At 34.8% G+C, this 17,389-nt stretch overlaps 2 protein-coding genes across 4 annotated transcripts; both read right to left on the minus strand.

Moving 5' to 3' along the window:
- Positions 1 to 1,073: 1,073 nt before the first annotated feature.
- On the minus strand, positions 1,074 to 7,929 carry LOC139979750 (dynein axonemal assembly factor 6-like). 2 transcript variants are annotated; one of them, XM_071990829.1, is made up of 7 exons: positions 7,776 to 7,929; positions 6,184 to 6,303; positions 5,762 to 5,837; positions 5,262 to 5,358; positions 4,295 to 4,391; positions 3,440 to 3,525; positions 1,074 to 2,399 (listed from the first exon to the last, which is right to left on the minus strand). In XM_071990829.1, the coding sequence occupies exons 2-7, from the start codon at positions 6,262 to 6,264 to the stop codon at positions 2,273 to 2,275; spliced, it is 564 nt and encodes a 187-aa protein (XP_071846930.1). In that variant the 5' UTR covers positions 6,265 to 6,303; positions 7,776 to 7,929; the 3' UTR covers positions 1,074 to 2,272. The 2 variants fall into 2 exon arrangements, with proteins under 2 accessions (XP_071846930.1, XP_071846931.1); XM_071990830.1 differs by having other exon boundaries at positions 4,295 to 4,410.
- An 869-nt stretch (positions 7,930 to 8,798) lies between these two features.
- On the minus strand, positions 8,799 to 14,475 carry LOC139979749 (sperm microtubule associated protein 2-like). Of its 2 annotated transcripts, none has more exons than XM_071990828.1 (5): positions 14,247 to 14,475; positions 13,308 to 13,368; positions 12,675 to 12,733; positions 11,971 to 12,037; positions 8,799 to 10,917 (listed from the first exon to the last, which is right to left on the minus strand). In XM_071990828.1, exons 1-5 carry the CDS (start codon positions 14,263 to 14,265, stop codon positions 10,347 to 10,349), a joined length of 777 nt encoding a protein of 258 aa, XP_071846929.1. In that variant the 5' UTR covers positions 14,266 to 14,475; the 3' UTR covers positions 8,799 to 10,346. The 2 variants fall into 2 exon arrangements, with proteins under 2 accessions (XP_071846929.1, XP_071846928.1); XM_071990827.1 differs by having other exon boundaries at positions 13,308 to 13,371; positions 14,247 to 14,474.
- Positions 14,476 to 17,389: the final 2,914 nt, after the last annotated feature.

A 17,389-nucleotide genomic window follows, 5' to 3' on the forward strand; every position in this document is an offset into this window, starting at 1 on the left:
AAAAGCCGCTACATCTGGGCATTTTTTGTTAACACCAATTACCAACAGCAACACCACCGACCTCTGAACTCTGCAGGGGAGGGAACTGTCATGGTTGAAAACAAATTTTTGTATAATAATGTTCAGCTGGCATCCTCCTGTGTATTTACAATATAACATTTTAAACCGTTTCACAAGAGAACTAGGCCAAATCTAGTGCACTTTTCATCAAGTTGAGCTGTTCTTACATATAAGGGTATTCTCCCACCCTGTTTGTAAATGGCACCAAAATGAAAGGGTTATGGGCAAGCTCTCACCCTTTTGTGCACCAGTGCAGATAACAATAGTGTTCTTCTACTCACTAAGATGCATCCACACACCAAGTATGAAGTTGAACAACCATGTATTTTTGAGATAGTCTTTAAAACCAAGGCATCACCAACACATGCACACACAACATCACCATCACATAGATTCCTTTAGGAATCACTAAGCGAGGGTTCTCTTTGCATGACATAAATCAGCAGAAAAAACAGAAGAACATGCAATTTAAATAAATATTAAAATGACAAAAATGAGCAAATATTCTTCACTGTTTGTACAATGTATTTATCATGTAATATAAGATATAATGAAAGGTTAACATCTTTCAAGGTGATACATCAAGGCTGTCAAAGCTTATACCAGATAAAACAATAGTTAAAAAGAATAATTTTGTATCATTCTACTGCTCAAACATCTACAAAGAAGCAAAAAGAAATCATCGTCCTAAATATTTCTTGGAAAGCTCCACCCACAGCACTTAAAATAGATAAATTAAGCAACAGCACACATCACAATTTTACTTTCACCCCTTCCCATGCAATTCCCATGCTCTACTCTTTCCTTGTCCCTCCCCCTTACCCTCCCAAACTTGAGAAAAAAATATCTTATAAAAATATTTATTTTCATTTCAAAATTTGAAAAACAAGCATATATATATATATATATATATATATATATATATATATATATATATATATATATATATATATATATATATATATATATATATATATATATATATATATATATATATATATATATATTATATATATATATATATATAGCATATGAATAAGTGAATTTACACAAATTCCCAAAATACTGAAACAAGAAAAATCTTATTTCCCTCTTACAAAATATCTTGTTTTCTGTTACATTCAATTAAGACTTGAAAATTCCCAAACTAACACAGCAGAGCCATAAGATTAACTGGCAAATGTAATGTTGAAACTGACAATATTTAAGTTTTTAATGTAACATCTGCATTGTTTTTAGTATAGCAAGTCAAGGAATTGGTAATAACAATCCTCAAAATTCAGGCAATTAACTGGATATATGCCAGTGGATTTTGCTATTTACCAGTAGACAAAAAAGGGTACTGGCATATAGCCAGTAGATATTTAGAGCATAAGCAAATGATAAATTGGAAAATAAGTGTCAGTCAAGGAATCTGAATGATTTTCGTTTGTAGTGTAAGCCCTTTATTACGGCTTTTAATCAGTGAATATTATTGGGATGCTGTCATTAAGGAAAATGTTGTTGGGACCTTGATTTTAGCAAGTAGATCTTTGGAAATACTGGCATTTTTTCAGCAAATGGTTGAAATTGTGAAATTCTAGGTCTGACCTCTCACTAAGACATTATGAACAGAGAACCAGATTAACAGCTTCTTCTGCCACTTAGAAGTGATTTGACATCAACAAATGGGACCAAAAGGCAGCCTCCTGATATCTGACATGAATTCTTAAGTTTTACTTCTTGCAAACGGACCAAAATTTCTTCAGATTTTTTTTTTCATTTTATATTTCTGTTAGAATATGTAATGCCTAATTACAATAATTCATAAATATTCATATAGATGGCAGCATGTTAAAGAAGTTCAAGTTTGTTATTTCTTGTGGTGCTCAATAAAATACAAGCAACAGAAGTAACTATAGTAATTAATCATAATAATACATTGGCTGTACTTTCTCTAAAATATCTTGAAAATTTCTGTATCTGAAAATCTACAGGCTGGAGGCCCGGGGTTAATAAGTGGGCGAAGAGAAATATGGGATAAAGGAATAATATATTTTCACTGCCATAAGACATTTAAGAAAGGGGACCAATTGACAGTAATGTCACCAGGCTCATGACACCCCTACCAGTGACATGTGACAGCTACTGCAAATCATTGGATTCGGTCATAAGATGGAGTAACTTTCCGTATAGCTCTTAAATTCATCCATTACAATTCTGCACGAGATTCTCATCCATTGAGAAAATCATATTCTCTGTTCATTTTGAGAGTCACGGTTAGAACACCGTTTTCACTGTCCCATTGTGCTTTACCGTTTTTACTGTCGACGGGGTGTGGCAGATGGAGACCCAATTTGCTGAAAAACAAAGTGAAGATTTAGTTACATGAAATTCATCAGATTTAAAGACAGTGAATATAATTTAAGTATTAAACAATGGATTTAGCATTTATTATTAGATGGATCAGGACTCAGAAACTGACATCATTATTAGGATTTTGCTTTTAAGGAATGATTCAATGTTAAACCATGTGGCATTTACATGGAAGACAACAGGTACTCCCCACTGCCGAATGAGAATCTCAATCCCAACTTGCTGTTCTTAAAAATACATTTAATTGTTCAAAGATGACTCATTACTCCAAAATATCACATTTAGGTGTTTTGATTTCAAAATATCAAAACTGCTTAAGTTTGAGTCTCGTTAATTTTGAAACAGAAAAGTTTCTCTGAATATTGAAAATATATTCTTAGCTTGTAAAATGCTGTTTGAGTATTTAGATGAAACTCTGTAAGTATGTAAATCATAATCCTCTTACACATGTCACAATCAAATCCAGTCACACACAAATTCATTATTAATTTAATTTATTTAAAGAGTAATTTTGTGCTTTTTTTGTTGTTGGTCTATCCATTTCAGTACGTTCTAAGAAAAGATTTTTGCATTACTTCCCACACATGTAAATACCCATTTCAATCAAAATGAAACATTAATTCCACCCCCTCCCCCTCTCCTACACACCCCAGCAAATGTCTAACAATGCTTTAATAGATTATATTCTCTCTTTATTTCCGCAAGATGATAATACAAAAAATACATAGAAGATAGTACACAAGCATCAAAATGTTGACGTATACATACAGTCATCACAAGAACAATCTTATTTACAATGTAATTATCAATTCCAGGCCACCCTCTAGACTTAATTAATTGATTTACTTATTACTAAACTTTAACTTATATAATATCTTATAATATCTTCTTTTACTTTTCTTTTGAACAAAATGTCAACCCAGTTCAAAGTGCCAAGGAACAGTTTCAATTCACACTGTTTATATTTTATAACGTACCACATGAATAAGAAGATTTCCATCAGATAACTCAGTTACAAACTTACTATTTTGGACTTCTGCAGTCAAGGAATTTTTCTGTGACATCAAGCTCAACTTCAGCATATTTTGTATCTGGTAGATTAATTTTGATCTTAAATCAAGAGGGGGGAAAATAGAGGGGGTAAAATGGTAAAATGAAATAGTTCAAATCTGATTTTTAAGTTAGAAAACTGTCATAAAACCTATTATCAGGTAACTGCCTAACCTGATAATAGTTTCTCCGACAAATAGTTTATTTTAAGTAAGCTAAAAGAAACTTTGCATCTAGTAAGAAAGCAAAGTCAAACTAGTACAATAATAATAATGAGCAATGAACCGTTATTGGGACTACAAAGCAACAAAAACAGACAGTTACATCTCCAAATAGAAACAAACTTCTGTGAGCATCCAATAAAGGCTACAGGCCTAGTTACATCTGCTAAGGGAGTACCATTGTGCCTAGGCTATTATTGTTCATGGTTTGTTTTAATTACAGAAACAGTCATTTTGAGCATCTGTTGTAGCGTACATGCAACAAACTGATAAATAGACACGTTTTGCTCATGAGCAGTTTTCTTGATGAAAGTAAAACACATTACGATGTTGTTTTAAACCTGTCATGGTTTCCTTCTTTTCATATTTAAATTCTTGTTGATGTCTTTAATGCTTTGTGGGTGTTTGTTTTCCTTCCTATGGGAGAAACGTGTTTTCTACCATTCTGATTTATATCTAATTTGTTGTATTATATTTCACTACGTGAGTATGATGTAAGAAAATAAGAGGGCAGTACGGATAATGATTCGAAAAATTATTGAGAGCTCTGAGAACGATTGAAAGTTGAAAAACAGACTTGTCTATGATTACAAATCCAGAAGATTTACCTTCAGGAATGGACAAGAGGCTGACGTGGGGGTCTTTGAACCCATCTGAAGAAAGATATCTTCAGAACTGACGTCTTGTTGAAAGATCATATCGTACCTGGGAATACAAGCATAAGCTGTGATTATTAAATTCAGACTTCAGCAAATCTGAACTGGACAAATTTACTGTAAATCATGCTAAAGGATGATCATTTAAAGATTAAGACATAAAACCAAGCAGACTGGGAAAGTAAGGGGGGTGGGGGGGGGATGTCATAGGTAGTGCACTCAGCTGGTATCAAAGGCATATTGTTAATTTCTACTACGAGAACAGATATCATTTTGTAACTGTGCCTAGGTCTTATCTGCATTTGTTTTCGTGGAGTAGGGGAATTTCCCCACCCAGTAAATTGAGCTTGCCCATTGCCCACCCAGTAAATTAGTTTGTCCACCCTGTAAATTATTTTTCCAAAACATTTTAATGTTCTTATCAGAGATATGCATGAATATAATAACAAAAACATTGAATGCCAAATGGCCAATCTCAATTAGAAGTATGACGATTACTCAATTTCCATTTTTTTTTAAAAGGGGTCCTAAAATTTTTCTCAAAATCATTCAGAAACTTACCACACCTTGATCCTCAACATATGTCCAATCCCTTTATTAATTTATTAAGTTTGGTTATGTTATGGGTATCCTGGATCCTGAATATGCAGTGGTTTTTTGTACAATATGGAAATCACTATTATTTACTTGTATGCAGCATGGGAAATCAGAAAATCCAATGATTCCCACCAAGAAAATTAGGAAATAGCCCCTTGATTGGCAAAACATTGAAGCTGCCCACCAAGTGAAAAGCTTGTATTTACTCCACTGTTGCTTCTTGCATAATTAGTTGAGAACCATAACAGTAAATATATTTATAATATAAATTTGAGTTACAGGAAAGTGATCATTATAATTAAAAGGTAAATAAGTTTCTTACTCTGGTTTGATTCTTGGGTCATTAAGGTCCTCATATTCTGCACCTTCTGGTACCTCTTCTGCATCCCAAATATCTTTGCTATCTTTCTTGGAAGATTCTACAATAACATTAAATAGGGATTTGCTTTTTTCTCGGAGTAGAAATAAGTGAATTACCATCCTGAAGCATGTATACGTACCTAATATGCAACATATGATGGGTATTCATGTATGTTATTAAAATATGCAAAACATCAAAAATGAAATATGCAAATGGTACTCCTTGTTGATTTTGTTTTGTTTTGTATAATGCAAATGGAAGTAGGAATTAAACTTCTTATGGTTGTTGCAATTTTTGGAGAGATAATCTAAACCTCACATGTTATTGAATAAGTGTAGAAAAAAGACCTTACTAACCTAGAGAAATAGTGCTCTCGCAATTTGTAATTTATTTAAATTCATTGGAATAAGTACTTAAGACTAAGAGAGGAAAATGTCAAAGAGGAACACAATTTTTGCTACCTTGTTTTTGCTTTGGTTTATTTTGTGATGGAAGTCCAATAGAAGCTGGTCCAAGTTTTGCAACACCTGCGACTGGCTGAAATAGAAAATATTTCAGTTAACCATTAAATTATTCACAAGATGCAATAACAACACTTTATGAGGGTCTTTCAAAGAATATTTGCACTGGTAATTGTCAGAGAGAAAATTTAGAAGAGTTTTAATAAGGAAAGACATCTTGTGACCAAGCGAGAAAATTGAAATATGCAACATACATTCTTTTTTCATCCTCATGTACCGCTTACATATTCAGGCTCTAACATATTTTCATGTACAAGTACTGTCATATTCTGTTTCCTTCATATTCACATACTTTCATGATCATGTGCTTTCACATTAATGTTCTGATACATTCATGTACTGCACAGTCTAATTGATGTTACCTCATCCTCATCACTTTCCTCATTCTGTGGTTTCAATAAATCTGCTAGTGCAAGTAATCCATTGCTTGAATGTGTCATCATGAAAGCTCCAGGATTGGATATGGAAGATGGCTGACAGTTCTGTGATGGCAAATTAAATAATATATAATTTATATATTAAGTTATATAAGCTGTATAAAATTAAAGAGAGATCAATGTAAATGCACTGATTAACAACTACCTTTCAGAGGTAAATGTATGAAGGTCTATTGGGATCTAATTCATATGCAAACTAACAGAACTACTGATAGGTTACAATAAAACTATATGCTGGCTGTAGTTCTGTTAATTTGCCTCTGTAGAGAATCCTGATGACACAAAAATGTTCATTCCATCAAATTTTATGCAGAGTGGTCATAATGTGATCAATTTCTACCAGTGTTGAATTATCAATATTCTTGTTTTGACTGAGGTCCTCCTGCCTGTCAGGAGTAGCATGCAATTATGTATGGCTAACAACATGGATTAGAGCTCATCTTTTTCAACCAATATAGGGTTTACTTTAATCTTTTCAAATTCACATACACAATAGAAATTATGTTAAGCAAACTTTGAACCACAATATCCATGAGTTTGCCTACAGTGATTACATGTTGCATCCATTCAGTTTTCTAGTAGAAAGGTCATCGTGAAAGATCAAATATGTATATAAATGAAACACCATGTACATTATAATGTTCACACTTTGCTTGTAATTTACAATAGTATTATATACTTTATATGGTACAAAACTGCAATTAATAGGCTTTAAGAGGATTTCCTGTCCCAAACACCACAGAGTAAGATAACAATATAACTATGTAGTCAATTTGGTCAACACTGCTACTGCTTGCTGTTTGGATATTACTTTTGGTTTCAAAAACACTTGAATATGTAAGGCAGTTTGTATCACTGTGTATATGATCACTGTTACATTCCATTCTTGGAAAGTGCTAATTATTGCACTGTCTGCTCTGCAGACTAGGCTTCTTAGCGGCCTTTAACTCACTGTTTCCTTCCAATCACTTTATGAAAACATGCTATGTACAAAAGTCAACACACCATCATTCTCCAAACTTCAATAATTGAAAAAATTGCCTAAAACTACAAAATTATTATTTTGTTGAATGCAAACTAAGCTCTCTGAATGATTCTTAATCTTAATTGAGCTTTTTTAAGTTCAGGGTGGGAAATATTATGAGTATTATTCCATCAACTGTTGCTTTTATGCTATGAGTTTTTCTTAGATTCCCACCCACACAAGAATAATTTTGGGAACACACAAAGTTACCGTAAGTATACTAGCAACACCACATCTCGTATGCAGTGGTCAGTACAAACTCCAACTTAGGGTAGGCATAGTGTAGTTGTACTGAGAGTTGTAGCATTACTTCTAGCCTAGAATAAGTGAGTACTTGATGGGGCCTATTCCGCGAAACTAATCATGTTACTCATTAAAACGCTACTTTATTTATAATCGAAACTAAAAAGGCGTAATGAAAAGAAAGTAAAAATCGTAAATGAAAATAAAACTGTGTTACTTAAAATAAAAGTAAAAGTAAAAAAATAATCACTGTTAAAGTAACAAGTCGACCGTCCACAGAAAATGAAACTTCGTGAAACCACAGTAACAAGACGCTTAATTAAAAAGTAACCAAAATCTGAGCATGATCTTGCTAGAGCATAATGCTAAGCGATTGACATTGTACCATTGAAGCGTTCGTTACGTCATAACACTGTACCAAAGCGTTCTGTACGTCTTGTGGAACTGCGCCAGGCCAGGAACCTTAGCCACAGGTAGGCTACTGGTCCTAAGGTCCCTTTTCAGACAGTTGAGTAGGGCGTTATCAATGGATTAATATGGTAGGTGATTAGAGAGACAGTGATTTAAGGTGGTGTGGCAGTGACGTTGAGAGGACTAAAGTGAAATTTAACACAACTGAATCTTTATGGAGGGGCCCGAAGTCAATCCAGGAATTTATAAAGGAGGGAACTTATGTAATGAACCTGTAATCGTTGAAGATGAGCTTATGCCCGACAGGTGCTTGTTCTGTCTCAGTAATTTGTTACTGTACGTGGGCCCCCTGGGGCCCAAACAGCTGCACCAGCAAACTTTTGTTGGGATGAGAACCATTTTACTGCACAAGCCGAGGATGTTTTTCACAGATTTTACTTGGGTAACAAGCAGCTATATAGGTTTATGATACATTCAATAGCTTATTCTCAGTGAATCTCTGCAATTATAAGCAATTCATGGCCCAAGGGCTACTTTTAACATCAGCCGAAATAGATTAAAACTTTCAAAGATTCAGATTTTCTTCATTATCTCGAAAATGTCAACTTCACAAGAAGCATTGTTAATTGTCCTATTGAGGTCTGTGGATACTTTGGAAGTTTATAACTTGAGGTGGGGGGGGGGGGGCAGGGGAGGGGGAGTTACAATTTTACAACAATTGTCAGACCAATATTCATTACTTGTTTGCAAATGGCATGATGGGAGCAGGACTACACTAATGGAGCTACTATTAGAGATACTAGAATGCATCGCAGCTAACACTGAAGAAGAAAGCTGTAAACAAAACTAAAACATAACAGGAAACATTGATACTTCCTTTTATTTGCCAAAGAATAAAGAGATGAACAAATGTTTTCAGGTATCAATTGTATTGTAAGAGTAGAAATCGAAATGAAAAGTCGTTGGGTAGTACGTAATTTGATGTTTCAAATGCAATCACCATAGCTGCAGAAGCACCACACATTGTTCGCATATAAGTAATACTTAATGTGACTTCCCCTTAAAAGAAAAGTACATATCTAAAAATTCTAACTTCTGATATCAATTTTTTATTGCCAACCCCATAAGAATGTTTCTCTTCAGAATGTTAAAGAACAGAATTTATTGACCACAAATTTCAGCATGCCAGTAAAATAGCTGACAATTTCCCAAAGTACACTCCTTTCAATCTGAACAAACAAAATTACTCTCAGTCTTTGAAACACTTTAATACAGACAACTTAATATCTGAATGAAGAGAGTGCAATTTGGGGCCAAAAGTAAAAGGCTTGCTGCATTTTGTGTTTTGATAACTACTGTACTATTACCTCTAGCAAATTATTAGGCCGTTATTTATATAGTGCATAATCCACAAGTTCTATGCGCTTTACAATTAACCCTGGTCATTGTTAACTTGTCACACCTACACACCAAAGTGTGCACAATTCAAACAATCTCTCCTAGGGCACAGCAGTGCACCACAGCCACGTGTCCCCTGGGGGACTTCCCATAGGGTGCAGCCACAAACCGGCGCACGCAACTATATTTACAAGTCACCTCACAAATACGTGAGTAATACAGATGAGCAGACTTGTAGTGAGAGAACATTGTTAACAGTGTGAGTACAACCCCCCTCCCCCCCCCCACATACACCCCAATCTTCCTACTAGATTTCCCAAATGCCAAAAGTAGGAGTACAAATTTATGCAGGTAACTATCAGTTAAGGTAACTATGCTTGAATACGAGGACGAATACAGAATAACCACAAGCCTTCTCATGACAGATAATTACTAAATTTTGTTGGAGAAAACCTTCAAGAGAATACTTTAAAATACTCTTAGCATGTTAAACTATTACTGTGCATACAGCCATGCACCATTGTCATGTTTTTTTCATCATATGGCTAGATTGCCATATGGTTTTTGATGGTAAAAACTTTAAGGGACTTTTGTTGTTGTCCAATGCATGCCGTTTTGAATGAGCACTGTGTTGTACTGCAACCTGAGCACTTAAACAATTTGTGGCACAAATACATTTCTTTTCCATTAAATATTTTGTGGCTAACATTTGTTTTAAACTTTACGATGATTAAATGCAACACAAAACCACATTTACCAGTTAAAATATAATATCTCTCTGTGTTTAATATGTTCAATTATCTGGATGCAAGCAAGACATTTGAGAGAAGAGGTTAAAAGCAAAAGGCATTCATATGAGTATATAACCACTTTTTAACCACTGATCAGGAAATATTGTAATCATGGCCATATCCCATCCTCCTCACTAGGCAAGCAAGTTCCTGTTCAAATTTGCAATTTTCCATATTGATTGTCATCCCCAAAACGCAATTTATTATTCAGTGTCATTAAATCAGTTTCCGGCTGCATTTTGTGTTTTCTTCTGTCGAACTTTTCTCGGGATAGGAGTAGCGAGTTCATCTATTCGTGGAGTCGGCCTGGCATGAACTGCAGCGGAAGACACTTTGTAAGGATCGTAGTTTTCGGTTTTTCCTCGACTCGTCGGTCTGGCTAGCTGTTGAATACGTAAGGTAGCTATGGCTTTCTTGCTCGATTCGGTCGTCTCCCATTGTATCGGCTTTGCAAACTGAAAACTGGAATGAAACTGTTTCGGTTCGGCTAAGGTCTCTAATCTGTCCGAACATTTGGCATTTTTAGCAGCCTTTGAAATCTCCTGGTCCCAAACGTAGGAGTCAAATTCGTAACTCTCTTTGATTTTCAAGGGCTCGTATGTCTTCTCCTTAGCTAGTTGCTCTATCCTTGCAGATGGGGAAGCATTCATGGCTGCCTTACTCACTTGAGTTCTTACCGGCCGTTCCGGCACAAAATCCTTGTGACAGCCTTTTGACTGACTCAGTGCAGATACCCGTTCAGAAGCTTCTGCTTGCTGGGCTGCTTTGCTTACCTCCCATTTTGGTGTGGGCCTGGAGAAAGAACATAAGAACAAAACGTCTCATTAACCAAGCAAAGAAATAAAACAAAATCAGTACGAACACTGACAATTGTTAAACGATAAGCATAGAATTTTTTTTTAATTTCAATTTCCAAACAAATATTATAAAACTATCTTGCATATTATATCATTCATGGTTAAAATCTCCAGCTGAATGTGACAGAGAATAACAAGTAAAAACACTTTAAACACAAATGTGTTTCATTTTGCTCAACAAGGCATCCTAAGAAGTAAATTTACACAAAATAACATAGTTCACATCAGATTTTTTTAAGTGTAATTCCAATCACAGCCACGGCTAATCATTAAGGAATTTTTTTTTAAAGGAATTTAATGTAGACAACATCTGGTGGATGACCACCAAAGTTGAATTTGGTTGTCAGAACAGAAATTTGTTCATCTCATATGATCGGATAATGGTAAACATTTGCATGACAACAACGCCGTATAGTAAATTAGTAATTAAAGTATGCTGTTAAGTATTGTGGGGCCAGTGAAAAATATGACTGCATGTCCTCAAATTTTTGAATAAATAAAACTCTTTGAGGTATAATTAAAGTTACCAATAAGTTACATAAATATACCTTCACTGAAATAATTACGTAGAGTTCTGTCTTGTACTTGAAATTTAGTAACTAAACCTAAACTTGCCTAAAAGTGATTATAAAAAGAAGACAATTGAAAGCATTGCTTGGTGATTCTAAAAAAAATATATATATATCCTCTTTAATCAGTGCAACTCTGAAAACTTTGTGAACCAAATTTTTCACAAAGAATTATTGCAATCAGTAAGCAAAAAAATTAAATAAGGAAAAACAATAGAAGCTTTATGTATCAAAAAATATCATGACCATTTAAGGATATTCCTGAAGTTAGGGTTGTTACATAATTTGTATCATAATGTAAGATTGGTTATGATAATTTGCTATTTATATTAAAATCTCTTAAAATAAACAGCATTGATACTCTTTGAATATAGTTCCTAAACAGACAAATAAATATTTCAGAAGTACATAATACTTACCGATCTCCCGTCCATTCATTATGGATAGACTTTGGTTTGCAGAGATTTTCCTGATGCTTATTGACAACTGCGAAACAGAAAGGAAGAAATTATTGTTTACAGTAGAAGGTACAATCAAAATGTTAACCATTGATTTTGCATTTAGCTTGACTTCAGTCTTTAATATAAGAAAATCTTAAAAAAGTATCAAAACCACATTTCAATTCTTTTTAAGCCTACAACTGACATATTTGAGTGGATACTTCTTTATTGCATGTCCATTTCTTTAAATAATGTTAATAAGCATAGCAATAGCATGAATAATTATATAAACTCATTTAAAAAAATATATATTATCAGAGCAACAGAAAGGCCTTTATACTGTTCAAAAGAGCCTACGTGATTTATTATGCATTGATGTCTACCAATTCCTGTAGTAACCATTTATATCACAATTAGAACTGACAAATTAATTAACCTACTTCAAATCAGTGGAAAAGCTTCTTCAGAATAATCACATGTACATAGTTTTAAAGAACAACGTTACTTTAATATTAATTCTTTTTAACCTAAGGTTATGGACACATATTAGCTTACAATATCATTTTCTATAATTCTATTGTAGATTGTGTTTACTTTCTAAGGGCTTGATTACAAATTTACAATGCAAGCCAGATTACATTTGAGACAGTGTGAAAGGAGGACATTAAATAGTAAATTCTTACCAAATTTAGTCGTGCCTTCCGTTTCAGTTGGAAGCTTATCTAACCAATAGACTGATCTCCTGAAAGAAAAGAAAAATATGTTTACCTTATTTAGCACTATATGAATCATAGTGAAAATATTTAATGTTATAAGAGCTACTATGTAAATGCATTCAATATTGTTTTCTAGTAAGGAGGATCAAAACATTGTCAGGCTCTGGTCTAATTTCATTTACAATAAAATAAACAAGAATGCCAATTCTATAAGAGAACACCAGTTTTTGGACAGGGCCAAGCAGGGTTCAGTAATCACTGCAGTAGAAGGATACTTACCAACAAACTCAGTGATTTAAACATGATATTAAAATATATACGAGCAAAAAAAAGTTATAATTAAGCCTATCTTTTCTTGAACAAGGGGTAGAGTTGGTCTCCAGACATTTGACAAAGGTGAGAACTACACTGGTCAAGTTGATTATTTTCTTGACATGCTTTCTATATATTATTATGACTTAGTTGAGCTTTACCAACCCTACACCCTCTACAACCCACTGCTCTAGTTACTCCACTAATTGATGAAAGTATCAGACCTGTTAATAGCTTTCAATTTGTTATTTTTGAAGGAATGTGTATCAAGCAAGAATTTCTACCAACCTGTCTTCTTGATATGCATCAGGAAGTTTCTTGGGCTGTGATAGATGATCAATACGTTGACCTTCTGTTAAGAAGAAGAGGGAGAAAATATAATAGTTCATTTAAAACTTCACTTCAACTGACAGAGTAGATCTATGTATAATTTTCAAGTCCCTTTCCTTTCATTGGGTGGTTAAGGATGGTAACATCACATTGCAGTAGTTAGGTCTACACAACATACCTCATTAAGTAAAACCACAAAATGAATAGAAAACATTTTTATGTCATGCATTTAACCATTTAGTTTAATACTAGTTCATGAAATAGTTTCAGTTTACTTAGTTATGGATCTTTAATCTCTCCCACAATACAACTTTGGATACATTTACAAAATATATTTCATCCTGATCAACTGACGTTGTGACTACGACTTGATAATTGTGATTTTGACATGAAAAATGTAGGAAGTGAGGCCAGTCTGGGTATGAATATGACACTAGCCCCTTTACGAAAGTTGTATCATCTTTATTCCGTTATCAACAGGGGAAAACCCACCTGGCTACTTCACTAAACGTTAACCAATTAAAGGGGTTTGTGAACTCAAGTTATGAAGGTTGAATTATGGTTATGTAAAACACTGTCTGCTATTAACAGTTCTATGGTGATATGAGAAACATTGACGATGACATAAAAAGAATGTAGCCTAAATTCTAAATTTCTCATGTGTGATCATAACTCACTCATGATGAGATGAGTAACTAATGTTACTGGATTAGGTCAAAAGTTTAATAAAATGATGCCTTGGCTTACTTAGTCTGCAGGCTCACTGCAGGCCAAGCCTAGCCAAACTAAGGAGGCCTAAGTCAAGTGCAAAGACGCCTGGAGGAATAGCTTATATACTAGTTATGCTAATGTTATAGCTAGCAATGATCTACAATCATGACACAAGTGTAAACTCACTGGCTACAACGGCGCTCATTTTCGATGATAAAACTTCTCAGCTTCTCTGGGTTCTTTCTTTGGCAATCAGAAAGTTCCTGTAACATCAGTCAAAACAATGGATACTTGATAAACCACCTGCAGTAAATGATACACAACTAACTTTCTTAATTACTGTCTACGAGTACAAGAGGATACTACACGTTACTGTTTACGTTAGTCGTCGTCCCCATGCCAAGCATATATGCATATTGCACAACACATCCGTTGCTAACCGCGTTGCTATGTTTATCATCTGGGACCATTGTAAGGTGCACACATAGAGACCGCGAGTCTCACAGTACAGTCAGAGCTGTATACGGCTCTGAGTACAGTAGTTTTCGTCGCAATGACTATATTCACAATTTCACAACTGCCATCTTTATCTGCTCAAAAATCATATCAAACGTACTACTATACATAAATTGAACAAAAAACTGGAACTTTCAGAAAAAGGTTAACTTCGGAGATAATGTATAGTTCAACTGCCGGATACGTTTAGCTTTGTACATTTCGATGCATATGATGTCGTTCTTTCAAACAGATAGTGAAAATGTTGAGACGCGTCCTTTTTAGATAATTTTCGAAATTAAGACTTATTCCTGACATGTTCTTGTATGGACAAAATTTAGTAAAAAGACGAAAGAGAAGAGAGAAATAGATGTTTTATCTACTACAAAACCTGTGTAGGTAAACGTATAACCATAGAGATAAGGGGGCCTGACGTTTCGATCCTAGCAGGATCTTCTTGCCTTTGCGATCCTGCTGTGATCGACACGTCAGGCCCCTACACTAAAAGGAGACGGAAAATAGAATTGAAGATCAAATTTCAAAGTTTCAGGAGACGGAATGTGAAAATTTTGGTATGACAAAAAACTTTCCAGAAATAGTTGAAATTTGAACTTAGTAAGTCTAATTTCGAGGGCTCTCGAAATGTCCTATATGGTCACAATTTCGACATGATGTCGTTTTTTTTTTGTACGGAAGCGTGATGCTGCCACACACACACACAAAATCAAAATATTTTCGTAATTCCGAAAAGTGTCTTTTTTTTCGTAATTTCGTAAATGTTTACCTAATTTAGAATATTGTTTCGTAATCAAGAATTGTTTTCGTCAATTTGAAAACATTTTTATTTTTTTCCGTGTGGCAGCAATACGTTTCCGTATGTAAAATACGTAACTCTGTAAAATACGAAATTCTGTAGGAAAATAAAATGAATATGAAATCGGGATACTTTGAGAGTATGGCGGAAACATCAAGTCAAAAGTAGAAAACTGGTCGAACTAATCGTCGAACTAATTTTCAATTCCCATTTTTTGCCTACATATATATCATCTACAAATTAAATGTTTTTGTGCATGGGGAAAACGCAAATTCATACAGCTTTCTTCCCCTGTGTTCACTTTTGAAAGCTACGTTTGCCACTGTTGTCAAATATTTTCGAAAACTTGAGGAGATATTATCAGTATACCCATTTCAACAATTAAGTACTTTCAGATGTGGGTTGAAGTACAATATCTCATCTTCCTTTATATACATAACACGGTATACCGGTCGAATAGGTCGTCCCACGGACACAATTTCCGGAGAAAGTTTTTTAGGACGTACAGACACTATTCTTTACCACACCGGCACATAGTCAAAATGAATGAAATCACGCAGAACGCCGAATGGTTATGTGGTTCACATAAGACACTTCACTACATTGTATTCCACTGTGTGTACGTAAAATAAAAGAACAAATAAGAAACCAAATAAATTCTACGTAAGTCGATTTGTATCGCACGCCACCGTTCGGTGTTGTTTTATGAAACAGCTCAAACCATACTATGTAAAATGGCTAGTTCTACTGGCTCAGAAAGATCTTGCCTATCAGTCGCTATTACTCGTAAGAAATTTTTGAAAATGGATCCCCGAACTCTGTGAGCTCAAAGATATACTTAGATAGTCGCAGATTCCTTTTCAACCTCATTATGAACTCATTTTATAGTCTAAATATGCCCTAGAATGCACCCATATATTCTTCTTTTTGTGGCGATGGGGAGAGGACCCCTCACACTTCTATAATGAATTCGGTTTCAACGACCCTTGGGCTCACCCCGCTTTATGGAGTTTTGATGTATTGTTTGAAACCCATTCACACTGACCTAAAGGGCATAGGTTAGTAGCTATGCATGACAATTGAATCTTCACTGGTCTGGTAAATGCTAAACCTAACAATGAAGCTGATCTGTCCTAGTAAACAATATTAAGGAGTGGAACTGCGAGAAAAGAAGAGCAAAGCTGGCCGGGCTGCGAAATTATTTTTCCCACTTCGACGCGGCCACATGGGCGTGGCTTATGAAATACGTCACAGGCCGGCAAGTTTGTGACTTCGACTTCGAGCTCTTACGTATAGCTCTTTAATAATATACTCAGGCCTAATATACTCAGGCCTAATATACTCAGGCCTAAGACATGACTTCATGAGATCCATGATGATGTGCGACTGCTCCTCCCAGTCAATCGGGTCTTATGGAGCTCTTGAGGTAAATTCCATCACAAAATCAAACTGTGTTTGTTTATTAGATGTGTTATGAACCTCCCGTGTCTGGAAAAGTTTGGAGAAGAACCTCCCGTGACAGCAGGGTCTGGAAAAGTTATAAATGAACCTCCCGTGGTATTGATTATTACACTTCATATTACACCAGGTAGGCCCACTGACCTTTCAATGCTAGAAACCTACAAAGATACATGTATTGTATTGTGCCCCATATTGTTTTATCCATCATTCTAAATTATTTGTTCATTTATAAATGAACCCCCTTTTAAACGGCAGTAAGGAGCCTACGTGCTTTCATCATTAGTTTACGTACGCTACTGCAGTATTGTTACGGACTTGAAATATTCTACCCATTTGATTAAACAGTTGTCACTTGCGTCTGTATTAACTATAACCAGGGAGCTGTTACTGTTAGAGTAGCAGCTCCCTGCTATAACTATGCCTAAATAGCAATGTCCCTCTGTACTATACCATTTATTGTACTGGTACGTGTACTAGAATCCCTGACATGTAACTTAATTGAGAACTTTCAGCACCCAAACAAACACCCGAGAGATATCACTGCATAGTCTGTGACGTA

Source organism: Apostichopus japonicus, chromosome 14, assembly GCF_037975245.1.
Source record: "Apostichopus japonicus isolate 1M-3 chromosome 14, ASM3797524v1, whole genome shotgun sequence".
Classification (NCBI taxonomy): domain Eukaryota; kingdom Metazoa; phylum Echinodermata; class Holothuroidea; order Aspidochirotida; family Stichopodidae; genus Apostichopus; species Apostichopus japonicus.